This window comes from Salmo salar, chromosome 01, assembly GCF_965601325.2.
Source record: "Salmo salar chromosome 01, fSalSal1, whole genome shotgun sequence".
NCBI lineage: Eukaryota > Metazoa > Chordata > Actinopteri > Salmoniformes > Salmonidae > Salmo > Salmo salar.
The window spans coordinates 8,409,972-8,431,145 of record NC_138291.1 but is presented as its reverse complement, the minus strand read 5'-3'; the positions used below and the strand labels follow the sequence as shown (position 1 = coordinate 8,431,145).

The 21,174-nt window shown below is 46.6% G+C and overlaps 1 protein-coding gene across 1 annotated transcript in view; it reads left to right on the top strand.

Moving 5' to 3' along the window:
• Positions 1-5,895: 5,895 nt before the first annotated feature.
• rp1l1a (rp1 like 1a) overlaps positions 5,896-21,174 on the top strand; it is a 28,869-nt gene continuing 13,590 nt past the window's right edge. Inside the window, exons 1-6 of the mRNA XM_045712036.2 lie at positions 5,896-6,591; positions 17,407-17,668; positions 17,848-18,020; positions 18,746-18,974; positions 20,540-20,670; positions 20,769-20,878. Coding sequence (XP_045567992.2) covers positions 17,426-17,668; positions 17,848-18,020; positions 18,746-18,974; positions 20,540-20,670; positions 20,769-20,878 — 886 coding nt within the window. The 5' untranslated portion in view covers positions 5,896-6,591; positions 17,407-17,425. The remainder of the gene's footprint in view (positions 6,592-17,406; positions 17,669-17,847; positions 18,021-18,745; positions 18,975-20,539; positions 20,671-20,768; positions 20,879-21,174) is intronic.

Here is a 21,174-nt window from a genome sequence, read left to right as displayed (position 1 = left end):
CTGTTTCTGGTAACTGTGACCTGAGGAGTTGACTGGCTGAATCATCTGTTTGCTGGATGAGAAGAAGCTGATGGGTTCTTTCAGGTAAGCACAGGAGAATAACTACTGTGTGTGTGTGTGTGTGTGTGTGTGTGTGTGTGTGTGTGTGTGTGTGTGTGTGTGTGTGTGTTTTATGTAGCCTATAGCTCCCGGGGTGAGGTGGATTAAGGTGTTTGTTCAGGTGAGTCACAGCTGCTTAGAAAGGGATGAGGGCCAGAGAGGGAGGGAGGAGAGGAGGAGGGAGGAGATAACGAGAGTGGAGATGAGAGGGGGAGGGAGGACTCAGAGGAGAAGACAAAAAGAACAGACCAGAAAGCAGAGGGGTGAAAGCGAAGGTGTTGAAATGAAGGAGAGATATTGGGTTACGAGAGCGGGAAAAGGGGAGAAGTTGACAGAAAGGAGATTTTTGAGATGGAGACAGAGTTGTGAATCTGACCCCCCCCAGAGGCACACTTCCTGGTTCAACTGTCTAGTTCCTGTCATCACAGGAAGTTGACAGGCTTCTATAACCCCCCGACACACACACACACACACACACACACACACACACACACACACACACACCCACCAGTGGAGCAGGTGTCTCAAAATTGCCAAGGCGGATCTGAAAAATACACACAGGAGAGAAGCTATTTTGGTGTTCTTTTCAAACCAGTCAGTCTCCAGCCTTACCAGGAGAGAGCTCTGTCGTTGATACCAGGAGAGGGCTCTGTCGTTGATACCAGGAGAGGGCTCTGTCGTTGATACCAGGAGAGGGCTCTGTCGTTGATACCAGGAGAGGGCTCTGTCGTTGATACCAGGAGAGGGCTCTGTCGTTGATACCAGGAGAGAGCTCTGTCGTTGATACCAGGAGAGAGCTCTGTCGTTGATACCAGGAGAGGGCTCTGTCGTTGATACCAGGAGAGGGCTCTGTCGTTGATACCAGGAGAGGGCTCTGTCGTTGATACCAGGAGAGGGCTCTGTCGTTGATACCAGGAGAGGGCTCTGTCGTTGATACCAGGAGAGAGCTCTGTTGTTGATACCAGGAGAGGGCTCTGTCGTTGATACCAGGAGAGAGCTCTGTCGTTGATAGTTATTCTCCTTACCAGGAGAGGGCTCTGTCGTTGATACCAGGAGAGAGCTCTGTCGTTGATACCAGGAGAGAGCTCTGTCGTTGATACCAGGAGAGGGCTCTGTCGTTGATACCAGGAGAGAGCTCTGTCGTTGATAGTTATTCTCCTTACCAGGAGAGAGCTCTGTCGTTGATACCAGGAGAGAGCTCTGTCGTTGATACCAGGAGAGAGCTCTGTTGTTGATACCAGGAGAGAGCTCTGTCGTTGATACCAGGAGAGGACTCTGTCGTTGATACCAGGAGAGAGCTCTGTCGTTGATACCAGGAGAGAGCTCTGTCGTTGATAGTTATTCTCCTTACCAGGAGAGACCTCTGTCGTTGATACCAGGAGAGGGCTCTGTCGTTGATACCAGGAGAGGGCTCTGTCGTTGATACCAGGAGAGAGCTCTGTCGTCGATAGTTATTCTCCTTACCAGGAGAGGATTCTGTCGTTGATACCAGGAGAGGGCTCTGTCGTTGATAGTTATTCTCCTTACCAGGAGAGGATTCTGTCGTTGATACCAGGAGAGGGCTCTGTCGTTGATACCAGGAGAGGATTCTGTCGTTGATACCAGGAGAGAGCTCTGTCGTTGATACCAGGAGAGGGCTCTGTCGTTGATACCAGGAGAGGGCTCTGTCGTTGATACCAGGAGAGGGCTCTGTCGTTGATACCAGGAGAGAGCTCTGTCGTTGATACCAGGAGAGGGCTCTGTTGTTGATACCAGGAGAGAGCTCTGTCGTTGATACCAGGAGAGGGCTCTGTCGTTGATACCAGGAGAGAGCTCTGTCGTTGATACCAGGAGAGGGCTCTGTCGTTGATACCAGGAGAGAGCTCTGTCGTTGATACCAGGAGAGAGCTCTGTCGTTGATACCAGGAGAGGGCTCTGTCGTTGATACCAGGAGAGAGCTCTGTCGTTGATACCAGGAGAGAGCTCTGTCGTTGATACCAGGAGAGGGCTCTGTCGTTGATACCAGGAGAGGGCTCTGTCGTTGATACCAGGAGAGGGCTCTGTCGTTGATAGTTATTCTGCATACAGTCTTCAACTTCCACCTCCAGCTGCCAACATTTATGTATCTGGCAATTACTAGATGACATGACAGAGAGAGAGAGACAGATAGAAGAGAAAGATAGACAGACAGGAGTAATAGAGAGGCAGACAGGAGAGAGAGGCAGACAGGAGAGAGAGGCAGACAGGAGAGAGAGGCAGACAGGAGAGAGAAGCAGACAGGAGAGAGAAGCAGACAGGAGAGAGAAGCAGACAGGAGAGAGAGATAGAGACAGATTGAGACAGACAGGAGAGAGAGATAGAGACAGATTGAGAGAGACCGATTGAGACAGACAGGAGAGAGAGACAGAGAGAGAGACATAGCGACAGACAGGAGAGAGAGAGATATATAGCGACAGACAGGAGAGAGAGAGAGAGATATATAGCGACAGACAGGAGAGAGAGAGAGATATATATATAGCAACAGACAGGAGAGAGAGAGACAGAGACAGACAGGAGAGAGAGAGAGATATAGCAACAGACAGGAGAGAGAGAGAGATATATAGCGACAGACAGGAGAGATATATATATATATATATATATATATATATAGCGACAGACAGGAGAGAGAGAGAGATATATAGCGACAGACAGGAGAGAGAGAGATATATAGCGACAGACAGGAGAGAGAGAGAGATATATAGCGACAGACAGGAGAGAGAGAGATATATAGCGACAGACAGGAGAGAGAGAGATATATAGCGACAGACAGGAGAGAGAGAGATATATAGCGACAGACAGGAGAGAGAGAGAGATATATAGCGACAGACAGGAGAGAGAGAGAGATATAGCGACAGACAGGAGAGAGAGAGATATATAGCGACAGACAGGAGAGAGAGATATATAGCGACAGACAGGAGAGAGAGAGAGAGAGAGACAGAGACAGACAGGAGAGAGAGAGAGATATATAGCGACAGACAGGAGAGAGAGAGATATATAGCGACAGACAGGAGAGACAGAGACAGACAGGAGAGAGAGACAGAGACAGACAGGAGAGAGAGATATATATAGCAACAGACAGGAGAGAGAGAGATATATATATATATAGCGACAGACAGGAGAGAGATATATAGCGACAGACAGGAGAGAGAGAGACAGACAGACAGGAGAGAGAGAGAGATATATAGCGACAGACAGGAGAGAGAGAGAGACAGAGACAGACAGGAGAGAGCGACAGAGACAGACAGGAGAGAGAGAGAGACAGACAGGAGAGAGAGAGATACAGTGTTCCTCTGGTATCCAACAGACAGTCTGACCTCCTGGTCTTCAGATGTCTGACACTTTATTCTCTACATCTCTAAGTCCATAAAGTACTTCATGTGATGACACAAATGCTCTGTTTGGTAAGATCTAAGTAAGATGTCATTCTATAATCGTGCTGTGTGTGTGAAGGGGACTGTGCCTCAGTGTGAAGGACTGTGCCTAAGTTTCTCAGAAGCTAATCCCTAAACTGTATTCAAAATAGAGCCTTTCAGCTGCCAGCCACTGTGAACTGATTCCTGCCCTCTGCTCTGACACGTGGGTGGCCAAGCGTCCTCTTGGAGAGCCTTTCAGCTGGCAGCCACGGGGAACTGATTCCTGCCCTCTGCTCTGAGACATGAGTGGCCAAATGTCCTCTTGGAGAGCCTTTCAGCTGCCAGCCACTGTGAACTGAATTCTACCCTCTGCTCTGACACGTGCGTGGCCAAGCGTCCTCTTGGAGAGCCTACATAGACATTTTAAAAACCACATTGTGGAACACTCAAATAGTGGCTAACCCTAACTCAAATAGTGGCTAACCCTAACTCAAATAGAGCTAACCCTAACTCAAATAGTGGCTAACCCTAACTCAAATAGTGGCTAACCCTAACTCAAATAGAGCTAACCCTAACTCAAATAGTGGCTAACCCTAACTCAAATAGTGGCTAACCCTAACTCAAATAGACCTAACCCTAACTCAAATAGTGGCTAATCCTAACTCAAATAGTGCCTAACCCTAACTCAAATAGAGCTAACCCTAACTCAAATAGAGCTAACCCTAACTCAAATAGAGCTAACCCTAACTCAAATAGAGCTAACCCTAACTCAAATAGTTGCTAACCCTAACTCAAATAGAACTAACCCTAACTCAAATAGAACTAACCCTAACTCCAATAGAGCTAACCCTACCCCTAACTCAAATAGAGCTAACCCTAACTCAAATAGAGCTAACCCTAACTCAAATAGAACTAACCCTAACTCCAATAGAGCTAACCCTACCCCAACTCAAATAGAGCTAACCCTAACTCAAATAGAGCTAACCCTAACTCAAATAGAGCTAACCCTAACTCAAGTAGAGCTAACCCTAACTCAAATAGAGCTAACCCTAACTCAAGTAGAGCTAACCCTAACTCAAATAGAGCTAACCCTAACTCAAATAGAGCTAACCCTACCCCAACTCAAATAGAGCTAACCCTAACTCAAATAGAGCTAACCCTAACTCAAATAGAGCTAACCCTACCCCAACTCAAATAGAGCTAACCCTACCCCAACTCAAATAGAGCTAACCCTAACTCAAATAGAGCTAACCCTAACCCTAACTCAAGTAGAGCTAACCCTAACTCAAATAGAGCTAACCCTAACTCAAATAGATCTAACCCTACCCCAACTCAAATAGAGCTAACCCTAACTCAAATAGAGCTAACCCTACCCTAACTCAAGTAGAGCTAACCCTAACTCAAGTAGAGCTAACCCTAACTCAAATAGAGCTAACCCTAACTCAAATAGAGCTAACCCTACCCCAACTCAAATAGAGCTAACCCTAACTCAAGTAGAGCTAACCCTAACTCAAATAGAGCTAACCCTAACTCAAATAGAGCTAACCCTAACTCAAATAGAGCTAACCCTACCCTAACTCAAGTAGAGCTAACCCTAACTCAAGTAGAGCTAACCCTAACTCAAATAGAGCTAACCCTACCCCAACTCAAATAGAGCTAACCCTAACTCAAATAGAGCTAACCCTAACTCAAATAGAGCTAACCCTAACTCAAATAGAGCTAACCCTAACTCAAATAGAGCTAACCCTAACTCAAATAGAGCTAACCCTACCCCAACTCAAGTAGAGCTAACCCTAACTCAAGTAGAGCTAACCCTAACTCAAATAGAGCTAACCCTAACTCCAATAGAGCTAACCCTACCCCAACTCAAGTAGAGCTAACCCTAACTCAAATAGAGCTAACCCTAACTCAAATAGAGCTAACCCTAACTCAAATAGAGCTAACCCTAACCCTAACTCAAGTAGAGCTAACCCTAACTCAAATAGAGTCGTCCAGTAAGTTCTAGCCTCAGTAGGATGTCCATGTGCTCTGGTTCTGTGGTCTGTTTCCTCTGAGCTGTCTGCTGCAACTATCCAACTAACCCTAACTCAAATAGAGTCGTCCAGTAAGTTCTAGCCTCAGTAGGATGTCCATGTGCTCTGGTTCTGTGGTCTGTTTCCTCTGAGCTGTCTGCTGCAACTATCCAACTAACCCTAACTCAAATAGAGTCATCCAGTAAGTTCTAGCCTCAGTAGGATGTCCATGTGCTCTGGTTCTGTGGTCTGTTTCCTCTGAGCTGTCTGCTGCAACTAACCGGTTCTGTATGGAAGTGTGTATCATTCCCCCTAACCCTAACCCTATCCCTAACCCTAGCCCTAGCCCTATCCTTAACCCTAACCCTAGCCCTAACCCTATCCTTAACCCTATCCCTAGCCCTAACCCTATCCCTAACCCTATCCTATCCTAACCCTATCCCTAACCCTATCCTAACCCTATCCCTATCCTAACCCTATCCCTAGCCCTAACCCTATCCCTAACCCTATCCTAACCCTATCCCTAACCCTATCCTAACCCTATCCCAACCCTTTCCCTATCCCTATCCTAACCCTACCCTATCCTATCCCTAACCCTACCCTACCCTATCCCTATCCTAACCCTAACCCTATCCCTATCCTATCACTATCCTTACCCTATGCCTACCCTAACCCTACCCTATCCCTAAACCTAACCCTATCCCTAACACCATTACCCTGCCAGATCTCAGCTGATTAAGGAGGCTTTGCTTTCTATCCTCCCCCCTCCTCCCCTCCAGGTCTGATTAGCTAGCGGCCATCTTACAGGAGTGGGTTGGAACCTGTTGCAGGCGCTAACCACAGTGTGTGTGGGCTGACGGTAGACACGGCTCTCACACACAGACACTGGTCCAGGTAGACACGGCTAGCTCAAACACTCTCACACACAGACACTGGTCCAGGTAGACACGGCTAGCTCAAACACTCACACACACAGACACTGGTCCAGGTAGACACGGCTAGCTCAAACACTCACAGACACTGGTACAGTATGGGAGCCAGATGCAGAGCAGTTTGAAGGAATTCACCTCAGACTGCTTCTATCGGATTGGATCATGTTTCCTGACTATGTGAGTAGAATGTCAGGAAGTTAGGGGCTCTAGTGCGTAATGGTGTGTGTGTGGTGGTTAGTGTTAGGGTAGACCTGTGTGTGTGTGTGTGTGTGTGTGTGTGTGTGTGTGTGTGTGTGTGTGTGTGTGTGTGTGTGTGTGTGTGTGTGTGTGTGTGTGTGTGTGTGTGTGTGTGTGTGTGTGTGTGTGTGTGTGTGTTTGATGGAAGATGACTGTACTGTAGATAGTCGATTGTAGTCTCAGATTCACTTGTTGGGTCCATCTATTCTGCTGTCTTAACAGTGGAATGTGGAGGTAGTGTTTTGCTGTAGTGAAACCTGTTTAGGTTTTAGTTATATAACCACAGATGAACACAAAATGTTTCTATGTATGTTTATATGGTTTGGTCACATAACCACTAAAAATATCTATAGATGGTCATCTCTGATGAGTTAACTCAGCGGGTACAGAGACAATAACAGGTGCGTTTGCATGTCTATCTGTGTAGGATTGTATAACTCCAGGTAAAGGTAGGATTAAGTAACCTATTAAAGGCTGAGCAGAGGAAGAGAAGATTCCCCTGTTGGTATTAATCCCCAGGCCGTTTTTAGGCCAACTAGTTTCTACACAGTGTACACATTATTGTTCCATTCTGGGACGGCTCCATTATGTTCCTGTCAGGCCACTGAATATGGGGCAGAGGATGTCTGTTGTCATAAAGTCACAGTTCCTGCCCTGTGATGAGAGAGAGAGAGAGATTACATTACATGTTTTCCTCATCAATCTACACACAATACACCATAATGACATCACAATACCCCATAATGACATCACAATACTTCATAATGACAAAGCGAAAAACATACTTTTTTTTTTGCAAATGTATTACAAATAACAAACAGAAATACCTTATTTACATAAGTATTCAGACCCTTTGCTATGGCACTTGAAATTGAGCTCAGGCGCATCCTGTTTCCATTGATCATCCTTGTAGAAAAATCTCAAGTTGATTGGAGTCCACCTGTGGTAAATTCACCCGGTAACGAAATTTCATCATGAGTCCCTGATCTGTACTACACATAAATCCATAATTATGGATATGAAAGTAATCTCTTCTAAATAGGAATAAGATGAGACAAAAAAATAAACCCGCTACTGTATCAAGAGCGGTGATACCATCAAGAGCGGTGATACCATCAAGAGCGGTGATACCATCAAGAGCGGTGATACCATCAAGAGCGGTGATACTATCAAGAGCAGTCAGCAGTCAAACGACCTCCACTCATCACTGTCAAACGCTCCATGAAACATTTCAGCGAGCAAGCCTTTCTAATCGACCTGGCCCTGGTATCCTGGAAGGATATTGACCTCATCCCGTCAGTAGAGGATGCCTGGTTATTTAAAAAAAAATGCCTTCCTCACCATCTTAAATAAGCATGCCCCATTCAAAAAATGTAGAACCAGGAACAGATATAGCCCTTGGTTCTCCCCAGACCTGACTGCCCTTAACCAACACAAAAACATCCTGTGGCGTTCTGCATTAGCATCGAACAGCCCCCGTGATATGCAACTTTTCAGGGAAGTTAGAAACCAATATACACAGGCAGTTAGAAAAGCCAAGGCTAGCTTTTTCAAGCTGAAATTTGCTTCCTGCAACACAAATTCAAAAAGGTTCTGGGACATTGTAAAGTCCATGGAGAATAAGAACACCTCCTCCCAACTGCCCACTGCACTGAGGATAGGAAACTCTGTCACCACCGATAAACCCACTATAATTGAGAATTTCAATAAGCATTTTTCTACAGCTGGCCATGCTTTCCGCCTGGCTACCCCTACTGCAGTCAACAGCACTGCACCCCCCACAGCTACTCGCCCAAGCCTTCCCCATTTCTCCTTCTCTCAAATCCATTCAGCTGATGTTCTGAAAGAGCTGCAAAATCTGGACCCCTACAAATCAGCCGGGCTAGACAATCTGGACCCTTTTCTTTCTTAAATTATCTGCCGAAATTATTGCAACCCCTATTACTAGCATGTTCAACCTCTCTTTCGTGTCGTCTGAGATTCCCATAGATTGGAAAGCAGCTGCTGTCATCCTCCTCTTCAAAGGAGGGGACACTCTTGACCCCAATTGCTACAGACCTATATCCATCCAACCCTGCCTTTCTAAGGTCTTCGAAAGCCAAGTCAACAAACAGATTACCGACCATTTCGAATCTCACCGCACCTTCTCCGCTATGCAATCTGGTTTCAGAGCTGGTCATGGGTGCACCTCAGCCACGCTCAAGGTCCTAAACGATATCGTAACCGCCATCGATAAGAAACAATACTGTGCTGCCGTATTCATTGACCTGGCCAAAGCTTTCGACTCTGTCAATCACCACATCCTCATCGGCAGACTCAATAGCCTTGGTTTCTCAAACGATTGCATCGCCTGGTTCACCAACTACTTCTCTGATAGAGTTCAGTGTGTCACATCAGAGGGCCTGTTGTCCGGGCCTCTGGCAGTCTCTATGGGGGTGCCACAGGGTTCAATTCTCGGGCCGACTTTTTTCTCTATATACATCAATGATGTCGCTCTCGCTGCTGGTGATTCTCTGATCCACCTCTACGCAGACGACACCATTCTGTATACTTCTGGTCCTTCTGTGGACAGTGTGTTAACAACCCTCCAGACGAGCTTCAATGCCATACAACTCTCCTTCCATGGCCTCCAACTGCTCCTAAATACAAGTAAAACTAAATGCATGCTCTTCAACCGATCGCTGCCTGCACCTGCCCGCCTGTCCAGCATCACTACTCTGGACGGTTCTGACTTAGAATATGTGGACAACTACAAATACCTAGGTGTCTGGTTAGACTGTAAACTCTCCTTCCAGACTCACATCAAACATCTCCAATCCAAAGTTAAATCTAGAATTGGCTTCCTATTTCGCAACAAAGCATCCTTCACTCATGCTGCCAAACATACCCTCGTAAAACTGACTATCCTACCGATCCTCGACTTCGGCGATGTCATTTACAAAATAGCCTCCAATACCCTACTCAACAAACTGGATGCAGTCTATCACAGTGCCATCCGTTTTGTCACCAAAGCCCTATATACTACCCACCACTGCGACCTGTACGCTCTCGTTGGCTGGCCTTCGCTTCATAATCGTCGCCAAACCCACTGGCTCCAGGTCATCTCCAAGACCCTGCTAGGTAAAGTCCCCCCTTATCTCCGCTCACTGGTCACCATAGCAGCACCCACCTGTAGCACGCGCTCCAGCAGGTATAGCTCTCTGGTCACCCCCAAAGCCAATTCCTCCTTTGGCCGTCTCTCCTTCCAGTTCTCTGCTGCCAATGACTGGAACGAACTACAAAAATCTCTGAAACTGGAAACACTTATCTCCCTCACTAGCTTTAAGCACCAGCTGTCAGAGCAGCTCACATATCACTGCACCTGTACATAGCCCATCTATAATTTAGCCCAAACAACTACCTCTTCCCCTACTGTATTTATTTATTTTATTTATTTTGCTCCTTTGCACCCCATTATTTCTATTTCTACTTTGCACTTTCTTCTACTACAAATCTACCATTCCAGTGTTTTACTTGCAATATTGTATTTACTTTGCCACCATGGCCTTTTTTTGCCTTTACCTCCCTTATCTCACCACATTTGCTCACATTGTATATAGACTTATTTTTCTACTGTATTATTGACTGTATGTTTGTTTTACTCCATGTGTAACTCTGTGTTGTTGTATGTTGTCGAACTGCTTTGCTTTATTTTGGCCAGGTCGCAATTGTAAATGAGAACTTGTTCTCAACTTGCCTACCTGGTTAAATAAAGGTGAAATTAATAAAAAATAAATAAATAAAAAAGAGCAGTGATACCATCAAGAGCAGTGATACCATCAAGAGCAGTGATACCATCAAGAGCAGTGATACTATCAAGAGCAGTGATACCATCAAGAGCAGTGATACCATCAAGAGCAGTGATACCATCAAGAGCAGTGATACTATCAAGAGCAGTGATACTATCAAGAGCAGTGATACCATCAAGAGCAGTGATACCATCAAGAACAGTGATACTATCAAGAGCAGTGATACTATCAAGAGCAGTGATACCATCAAGAGCAGTGATACCATCAAGAGCAGTGATACTATCAAGAGCAGTGATACCATCAAGAACAGTGATACTATCAAGAGCAGTGATACCATCAAGAACAGTGATACCATCAAGAACAGTGTGCAGGTTTCTTCTTTTTCTCATCTTATTCAACTGTTACCATGCACATGCACCAAAGATAGCTCAGATGTTCGAGTGCCTTTTGAATCCTATATAGGTAATATCCTCCGTTGCATATGTGATTTTTATTCTACACGCTAGCTATTATTTTATATGAGCTTTACCCGCCAAAAATACCAAATTTGGTTGGTCCGCAGTTTGGACATCAAACTACAGCACAGTAGAGCACAATAGAGTTCAGAACAGTAGAGTTCAGAACAGTAGAGTTCAGAACAGCACAGTAGAGCACAGCACAGTAGACTTCAGTACAGCACAGTAGAGTTCAGAATAGTAGAGTTCAGAACAGTTCAGTAGAGCACAGCACAGAACAGTAGAGTTCAGAACAGTAGAGTTCAGTACAGCACAGTAGAGATCAGTAGAATAAAGTACAGTAAAATATAGTAGAGTATAGTACAGTACAATACAGCACATTATAGTGTACCCAACTCTAGTTTGCTCATCTGTGTACTCTATTGAACTCTACTCTACTGTACAGTACTGTGCTGTGCAGTACTGAACTAAACTCTACTATCCTTTACTGTACTCTACTGTGCTGTCCAAACTTGTGAACCCAACTGTGCTTTGTGTCTACTAAGATTTCCCATTGTAGCCAATTCAATTGCAGAAATTCCGTTACCGATTTTTCAGAAATGTAATAATTTAATTATTCATAAAAAAGGTTATATCCGTAAAACCCTGTAACGAATTGATAGCTCTACCTTTACTAATTGATCGCTCTACCTACGGTTGCACATTTTCGGAAATATTCAGAGGTGGAAACTTTCTGTGGGAATTAATGGGAATATATGGGAATTAATATTAAAACCATTTAAATGTAGATGTTTTTTGCATTGGATATATTTACCATATCATATGGAGACAGAAACATAAACCTTTTACCTTATCATAAGTAGACATAATTGAAAATGATTAAATCCTTCCAATAGAAATTAAAAAAAAAACAATTTAGTTACGAATTGAACTTTAATTAAATTAGTTGACTCTTCACATGGAATGATTTCACTGAACAACAAAAGAAAGGGAATATTGAATGATCCCCAATGATCCATCGCATCTCCCAAAAAATCTGTAAAATTATAGTCTAGAAACTAAAGCTTTGGTTGTCTTCCTCTCAGGCTTCCATGTCTTCTCCCTGGACCTCCTCAATGTCCACCTCTTGAACATCAGACTCTGAGGTCTCATCTTCACTGTCACTTTCCAACCTTGTTGAGGATGGCTCGTTGTCACGCTCAAAAAGCATAAAATTTGCCCCGATGGCCACCAATGTTTCAACCCTTGTATTGGTCAGCCTGTTGCGTGCTTTGGTGTGTGTGTGTTCACAAACAAGGACCAGTTGCGCTCTGAGGCAGCTGATGTTGGTGGGATTTGGAGGATGATGGAGGCAACAGGGGAAAGAGCCTCAGATCCACAAAGTCCCTTCCACCAGGTGGCTGATGAGATATGTTGTTACGACTGCCATATTGCATCTCCATCCCAAAGCCCTTGCTTGGATGTACTTCGCCAGCCTGCCAAGAACCTTGCCCTCATCCAGGCCAAGGTGGCGAGACACGGTAGTGATGACACCATAGGCCTTGTTAATCTCTGCACCAGACAGGATGCTCTTGCCAGCATACTTGGGGTCCAACATGTACGCTGCGGCATGTATGGGCTTCAGGCAGAAGTCTTCACGCTTTTTGATGTATTTCAGAACTGCAGTTTCCTCTGCTTGGAGCAACAGTGAAGTGGGCAGGGCAGTACGGATTTCTTCTCTTACATCTGCAAGCAGAGTCTGAACATCAGACAGGATGTCTTTGTCTCCCTCAATCTGTGCAATGACTACTGCTATAGGTTTCAGGCTGCTTAGCACTCTCTCCCAAAATACATCATCCAGGAGGATCCTCTTGATGGGGCTGTCCATATCGTCAGACTGTGATATGGCCATTTCTTGGAGAGACTCCTTCCACTCCAGGAGACTGTCAAACATCATGACAACACCACCCCAACGGGTGTTGCTGGGCAGCTTCAATGTGGTGCTCTTATTCTTCTCACTTTGCTTGGTGAGGTAGATGACCCTTCATATACCTAGCCATTTCCTTGGCTCTCTTGTAGAGTGTATCCATTGTTTTAAGTGCCATGATGTCCTTGAGGAGCAGATTAAATGCATGAGCAGCACAGCCAATGGGTGTGATGTGAGGGTAGGACTCCTCCACTTTAGACCAAGCAGCCTTCATGTTCGCAGCATTGTCTGTCACCAGTGCAAATACCTTCTGTGGTCCAAGGTCATTGATGACTGCCTTCAGCTCATCTGCAATGTAGAGACCGGTGTGTCTGTTGTCCCTTGTGTCTGTGCTCTTGTACAATACTGGTTGAGTGGTGGAGATGATGTAGTTAATTATTCCTTGCCCACGAACATTCGACCACCCATCAGAGATGATTGCAATACAGTCTGCATTCTCTATGATTTGCTTGACCTTCACTTGAACTCTGTTGAACTCTGCATCCAGCAAATGAATAGATGAAACATGTCTGGTTGGAGGGGTGTATGCTGGGCGAAGAACATTCAGAAATATCTTCCAATAAACATTGCCTGTGAGCATCAGAGGTGAACCAGTTGCATACACAGCTCGAGCAAGACATTCATCAGCATTTCTCTGACTACATTCCTCCATTGAGTCAAAAAAACATCTGATTCCAGGAGGACCATGAGTTGTTGCTATCGATAAGGTGTCTGATTCATCATTTTCACCTCGAATAGAAGTAGAGCGACTTTTGTCAGAGGTTGCTTGTTGAGAGCGCTGAGGGAACTTTATGCACTTGGTCAGATGATTCTGCATCTTTGTTGCATTCTACATATATGATTTGGCACAGTATTTGCAAATGTACACAGCTTTTCCTTCTACATTAGCTGCAGTAAGTAACATGTCTCCACACATCAGATGGCATGGCATTTTCCTATAAAGATTAGAAAAACATTTGTAAAAAAATATATATAATTTCCATGTACAGATAAATAGTTAAGCAGTTAGATTAAACAACTCCTTTGTAAGATAAATGTTTTAAAATGAAACATGTATGGAAACAGGTGAATTAACACTCTTCAGTTAGCAGGCTCAAGCAAGCTAAAAGCCACATGGTAGCAAAAACTAACTAGCAGAAATTGTTAGTTAGATTTAGTAGATTTAAACACACTTTGCTGTAGGCTACTATTTACTAGTTTACAAAAAATTATGTATGTCATATAAAATATATTCACCCCACCCAGTATTGTAATCAAAACTTACCAGAAAGCATGTAGTCCTTGGCTCAGACAGTGTAGTAATGTGGACTCAATAGCATCTCATTCGTGTGCAAGATCTTGAGAATCAGCTGTATGTGTGATGGAAGAATGCACTGCGCATGCAGAGGGTTGCAATTCCATTGAATTGGGGATAGTTTAACCAAAATATGCCACAGACCTAGAATTGACTTATGTTTATCTCACCAAAAAAAGTTCACTGTTGCAAGCACATTTTTTAAAATGAATTTAAGCAAAATTCCCGGGCTTAACTTCCCATGGAAAATTTCTGGAAAAATTCTGGAAATTTACCAGAAAGTTTCCGACCCTTTGTAACCCTTTAAAGCTCTAACTTTTTACTTGTTACTTTCATTATCATAAAATGTGGAAAATATCTTAAAGGTATGTGGGTCTTTGGTAACATAATTCCAAGGCACAGGCTTACATTTACAGAAAGGCAGAAAAAAAATGATCCAAAACTAAGGGTTGATATTAGTTGGCAGGGGGTCTTTACTTCAACATTTAAAACATTCAACGTGTATTAAGACTTTTTCTGGGAGATGTTTTCTAAGACCACTTTTCCATCTGTTTAACCAAAAATCAAAGCCTTAAGCCATATTTCATTTTGTAGGATGATAAATGGTTAGAACAATTATATATGCCTTATTAATTCAGGTAGCCTAGTGGTTAGAAGGTTGGACTAGTAACCGGAAGGTTGCAAGATGGAATCCCTGAGCTGACAAGGTAAAACATCTGTTGTTCTGCCCCTGAACAAGGCAGTTAACCCACTGTTCCTAGGCTTTCATTGTAAATAACAATTTGTTCTTGACTGACTTGCCTAGTTAAATAAAGGTTAAATAAATAAAAAAATCCTAAAAAATATAGACTCTTCATTTATAACCCAATTTGACATTCTCTTATGAACTCCACATGTTGGTGCTCATGGGTCCTTTTACATGGAAATTACCTTTTAAAACAGCAGATTATTTCACTTTAAGTGTAATTCAATAGAATGTTATTTTTTTCTCAAAGTGTCTTACAGTTAACAGATGTATTGAATATGCAGCACATGTGAGATTCAAACCTACAACCCTGGTGGTGCCAGCATCATATTCCAACCCACTCAACCACCTGGTGGTGCCAGCCCCGTGGTCCAACACACTCAACCACCTGGTGGTGCCAGCCCCGTGGTCCAACACACTCAACCACCTGGTGGTGCCAGCCCCGTGGTCCGACACACTCAACCACCTGGTGGTGCCAGCCCCGTGGTCCGACTCACTCAACCACCTGGTGGTGCCAGCCCCGTGGTCCGACACACTCAACCACCTGGTGGTGCCAGCCCCGTGGTCCGACACACTCAACCACCTGGTGGTGCCAGCCCCGTGGTCCGACACACTCAACCACCTGGTGGTGCCAGCCCCGTGGTCCGACCCACTCAACCACCTGGTGGTGCCAGCCCCGTGGTCCGACACACTCAACCACCTGGTGGTGCCAGCCCCGTGGTCCGACACACTCAACCACCTGGTGGTGCCAGCCCCGTGGTCCGACTCACTCAACCACCTGGTGGTGCCAGCCCCGTGGTCCGACTCACTCAACCACCTGGTGGTGCCAGCCCCTGGTCCAACACACTCAACCACCTGGTGGTGCCAGCCCCGTGGTCCAACACACTCAACCATCTGTTCTACCAGACTGTCTGGCCAGCCTGTAGCTAGTTTAATCTCAATGCCTTAGTCTCAATCAATGGTACGGTTGCAAATCGCCATGTACTTAACAGGGTTGGGGTCAATTCTAATTGAAGACAGTCAAATCAGGAAGTGATTTGAATCTAAAATGAATTTTTTTAGTGAAAAGAATTTAAACTTTTTCAATTCATAGCTCAATTCATTCTTTTTTTGTTTATTGAGAATTGATTGAAAATAGATTACATTTTTCAATTATTGGTAATTACCATAGTTTCCTACAATGCAAACTATGGTAATTAACGTACTGCTCATTTTGGAACTATATGGAAACATTATAATGTTATAGGCCTATTTGAATTATTTTGTAGCAAATATTGTGTTACAGAGAGTACATTTTGTGTGTGCGTGCGTGTGCGTGCATGTTTGACCTGTGTAAATAGGCTTTATGTAATGTGTTATGGGCAGGTAGGGCTGATCTCAGCATGTGCTGCTACCTGTTTACAGTCTGTTCCAAATAGGATTGTCCGACCAACAGAGACACTTCTTTAAACATAGCCTGCCTGGGCTGTCCTACCTCTTTACCTTGTTACTTTCATCCAGGATACACACCTGTTTCTGTGTTCCTTTCTTGTTTAATAGGATTCTGTGTTCCTTTCATGTTTTATAGGATTCTGTGTTCCTTTCATGTTTTATAGGATTCTGTGTTCCTTTCATGTTTTATTGGATTCTGTGTTCCTTTCATGTTTTATAGGATTCTGTGTTCCTTTCATGTTTTATAGGATTCTGTGTTATAGGATTCTGTGTTCCTTTCATGTTTTATAGGATTCTGTGTTCCTTTCATGTTTTATAGGAGTCTATGTTCCTCAGAGCTTAAATAGAGAGTTTGGTACCATCGTGATACATCAATAAGTTATAACGTATTAAACTATTGACCAGTCTGAGACTAATTAACAATCATCTGGTGGCTGAATATTTTATTTGTACAATTTAAGATATAAAAATGTCACACCAGGCAACAGATACATACAAAAAATTGCAGAGGATACACTCAAAAGTCAAGAGACTTGTTTCCATTGTGGTCCTCTATTGGTGGCCAAGGGCTACGCCCAAACATCAAGTGATATGGGCAGTCTATACCCTGAATACATTCAGTCATATCCACAGCCAGTCACAGTCATGTGTATAGGTTATCTACTCTGGTCAGCAGCTCTGGATAGCTGCTCTGTGTCAGCTACTATGGATAGCTACTCTGTGTCAGGTGCTCTGTGTCAGGTGCTCTGTGTCAGGTGCTCTGTGTCAGGTGCTCTGTGTCAGCTGCTCTGTGTCAGCTGCTCTGTGTCAGCTGCTCTGTGCCAGGTGCTTTGTGCCAGGTGCTCTGTGTCAGGTGCTTTGTGCCAGGTGCTCTGGACAGCTTATCTACATCCAGGATTTGGGCGGTTGCTGTTTTTCATTCCCAAGCCTGTGTGTGTTAAGTGGGTTATGTGTTGACAGTGGTGTGTGTGTGTGTGTGTGTGTGTGTGTGTGTGTGTGTGTGTGTGGGTGTGTGTGTGTGTGTGTGGTGTGTGTGTGTGTGTGTGTGTGTGTGTGTGTGTGTGTGTTCTCTCTAGGTGTATGTGAGAGGGCAGCATGCAGTCGGCTCCAGCAGGTTTGTGGGACCCCCATGGATCCCAGTCTGAAGATGGCTCCCCCCTCCCTCTCCCCCTGCAGCCACCCTCCGCCTCTCACCTCTCCCATGTGATCGCCGCGCCACCAGCTAAGCGAATCACCTTCTACAAGAGAGGCGACGATAAGTTTGCAGGTGTGAGGATGGCGGTCCACAAACGCAGCTTCAAATGCTTTGACGCACTACTGGACGACCTGTCGCAGAAGGTCAGCACACACACACACACACACACACACACACACACACACACACACACACACACACACACACACACACACACACACACACACACACACACACACACACACACACACACACACACACACACCACACACACATTAAACCTCTGACATGGCGCTGAACCTAAACGTGTATCTGTGTGTAGGTGCCCCTGCCATTTGGGGTACGCACGGTCACCACCCCCAGAGGGATCCACAGTATTAAACATCTAGAGCAGCTGGAGGATGGGGGGTGTTACCTCTGCTCTGACAGACGGCAGGCTAAACCAATCAACATGGAGCTGGCTGGCAAACGGCCCGCCCTCTGGCACTACCCCAGGTGAGTGTTTGTATGAATATCTGTGTGTATGTTGTTTATCATGTGTATTGGCAGTGACTTTCAGGGGACGTTTAAGATGAAGGAGGACGATTATCATTTTTTTATGAACATGGCCTTATTTCTATTACAGCATATTGGATGACTGTCATTCATATTCCATTCACCCAGTTCAATGTAACATCGATAGGTTTAGGCTACTACATGATACTCTAATTGTCCCTATACCCATCATGAGGTTGCTACAACCTAGCCTATGAATGAAAGTTTACAACGTAGGTGCACAGGGATCGAGAGAAAGATGTGAGTAATCATGCTGACAGACAGGGGCTGTTGACCTTTATTGTAAAACAGGGTTTTCATAAATTATTTGGTGAAATGTGAATGTATATAGTTTAGTTTTTATCTAAAAAAGGATAATGTTTTTAAATGTTTCACTATTTTTATTTTTATGAAATTCACTGAGGAGGATGGTCCTCCCCTTCCTCCTCTGAGGAGCCTCCACTGGTGTACGGTGCGGGCGTGTTCACGGTGCGCGTGTTCACGGTGCGGGCGTGTTCACGGTGCGGGCGTGTTCACGGTGGGCATGTTCACGGTGCGGGCGTGTTCACGGTGCCCGTGTTCACGGTGCGGGCGTGTTCACGGTGCCCGTGTTCACGGTGCGGGCGTGTTCACGGTGCCCGTGTTCACGGTGCGGGCGTGTTCACGGTGTGTGTGTCCCACTACAGCCGCCGAGTGCCACAGCGACCAGCAAAAGACCCTTGCCCTCCCACTGCTCCAAGCCACACCCCTACACGGCAGCGGCGCATCCTATTGGTCAGAAACAGCGACCCTGCGGTGAGGAGGAGTGTGGTTCTGAACCGCCGCTCGACCCGGAGCCTCCGAGTGTTTCTGGAAGACATCTCAGAACTGATGCAGTGTCACGTCAGGAAATTATACACACTGGAGGGACGCAAGGTACATCTGGTAGTGTGGTGTGTTGGGGGAGGGGAGGTAAGGCTGGGGGGGGGATGGGAGGGAGGTAAGGCTGGAGGGGGGATGGGAGGGAGGAGGTAAGGCTGGAGGGGGGATGGGAGGGAGGTAAGGCTGGAGGGGGGGATGGGAGGGAGGAGGTAAGGCTGGAGGGGGGATGGGAGGGAGGAGGTAAGGCTGGAGGGGGGATGGGAGGGAGGAGGTAAGGCTGGAGGGGAGATGGGAGGGAGGAGGTAAGGCTGGAGGGGGGATGGGAGGGAGGAGGTAAGGCTGGAGGGGGGATGGGAGGGAGGAGGTAAGGCTGGAGGGGGGATGAGAGGGAGGTAAGGCTGGAGGGGGGATGGGGGGGGAGGAGGTAAGGCTGGAGGTGGGATGGGAGGGAGGAGTTAAGGCTGGAGGTGGGGATGGGAGGGAGGTAAGGCTGGAGGTGGGGATGGGAGGGAGGTAAGGCTGGAGGGGGGGATGGGAGGGAGGAGGTAAGGCTGGGGGGGGGATGCGAGGGAGGAGGTAAGGCTGGGGGGGGATGGGAGGGAGGTAAGGCTGGAGGGGGGATGGGAGGGAGGTAAGGCTGGAGGGGGGATGGGAGGGAGGAGGTAAGGCTGGAGGGGGGATGGGAGGGAGGAGGTAAGGCTGGAGGGGGGATGGGGGAGGAGGTAAGGCTGGAGGTGGGATGGGAGGGAGGAGGTAAGGCTGGAGGTGGGGATGGGAGGGAGGTAAGGCTGGAGGTGGGGATGGGAGGGAGGTAAGGCTGGAGGGGGGGATGGGAGGGAGGTAAGGCTGGAGGGGGGGATGGGAGGGAGGTAAGGCTGGAGGGGGGGATGGGAGGGAGGTAAGGCTGGAGGGGGGGATGGGAGGGAGGTAAGGCTGGAGGGGGGGATGGGAGGGAGGTAAGGCTGGAGGGGGGATGGGAGGGAGGTAAGGCTGGAGGGGGGATGGGAGGGAGGTAAGGCTGGAGTGGGGTTGGGAGGGAGGTAAGGCTGGAGGGGGGATGGGAGGGAGGTAAGGCTGGAGGGGGGGATGGGAGGGAGGAGGTAAGGCTGGGGGGGGGATGGGAGGGAGGTAAGGCTGAAGTGTGTAGTGTCTTGGGGAGGGGGGATGGGAGTGTGTAGTGTCTTGGGGGGGGGGATGGGAGTGTGTAGTGTGTTGGGGAGGGGGGATGGGAGTGTGTAGTGTGTTGGGGAGGGGGGATGGGAGTGTGTAGTGTGTTGGGGAGGGGGGATGGGAGTGTGTAGTGTCTTGGGGAGGGGGGATGGGAGTGTGTAGTGTGTTGGGGAGAGGGGGGTGGGAGTGTGTAGTGTCTTGGGGAGGGGGGATGGGAGTGTGTAGTGTGTTGGGGAGGGGGGATGGGAGTGTGTAGTGTGTTGGGGAGGGGGGATGGGAGTGTGTAGTGTCTTGGGGAGGGGGGATGGGAGTGTGTGGTGTGTTGGGGGGGGGGGTGTGTGTGTACTGTACAGAGCCTGACATGCCCAGGTGTGTTAAAGTTTATACGCACTTACGTGTGTGTGTGTGTGTGTGTGTGTGTGCGTGCGTGCGTGTGTGTGCGAGTGTAGATTGACAGTGCACAGAGCCTGATGACGTGTCCAGGTGTGTTGGTGTGTGTGGGTCGAGAGCCCTTCAGACCTCTGCTGCTGGAGTACGTAACCAAGAGCTCTGAGGAGAAACTTCCTGGACTGGGGACGCGGTTAGTTTATAGAAACACTGCTATTCTATTTGAATATCTTCTATTCATTTCTATTCTATTCTATTTTGATTGATTGGTTTATTGATTGATTGACCAAGGTCAACTGGAAACGGGGCCCGCTCCCCCGGTACTGGAGCCCGCTCACCTGGTAACGGAAAAGGGTCACGGTCTAGTGTCTGCAGCGAGGGACACGACAACAAGAAGAACGGTAGGTCGTGATGTGTTTGTCTGTGAGTGGTAGTGTGTGTTACTGTTGAATATCCAGTGAACATGGCGACTAATATTTCCTCTCTGTTTTGTTTCCTTTCATTTTTTTTCCCACACACACACCCCTGCGCTCTACCTTTCCCTCCCTCTCTCCCTCTCTTTCCCTCCCTCTCTCTCTCTTTCCTCCCTATTTCTCTCTCTCTCTCTCTTTCCTCCCTATATTTCTCTCTCTCTCTCTCTCGCTCTCTCTCTCTTTCCCTCTCTCCCTCGCTCTCTCTCTCTTTCCCTCCCTCGCTC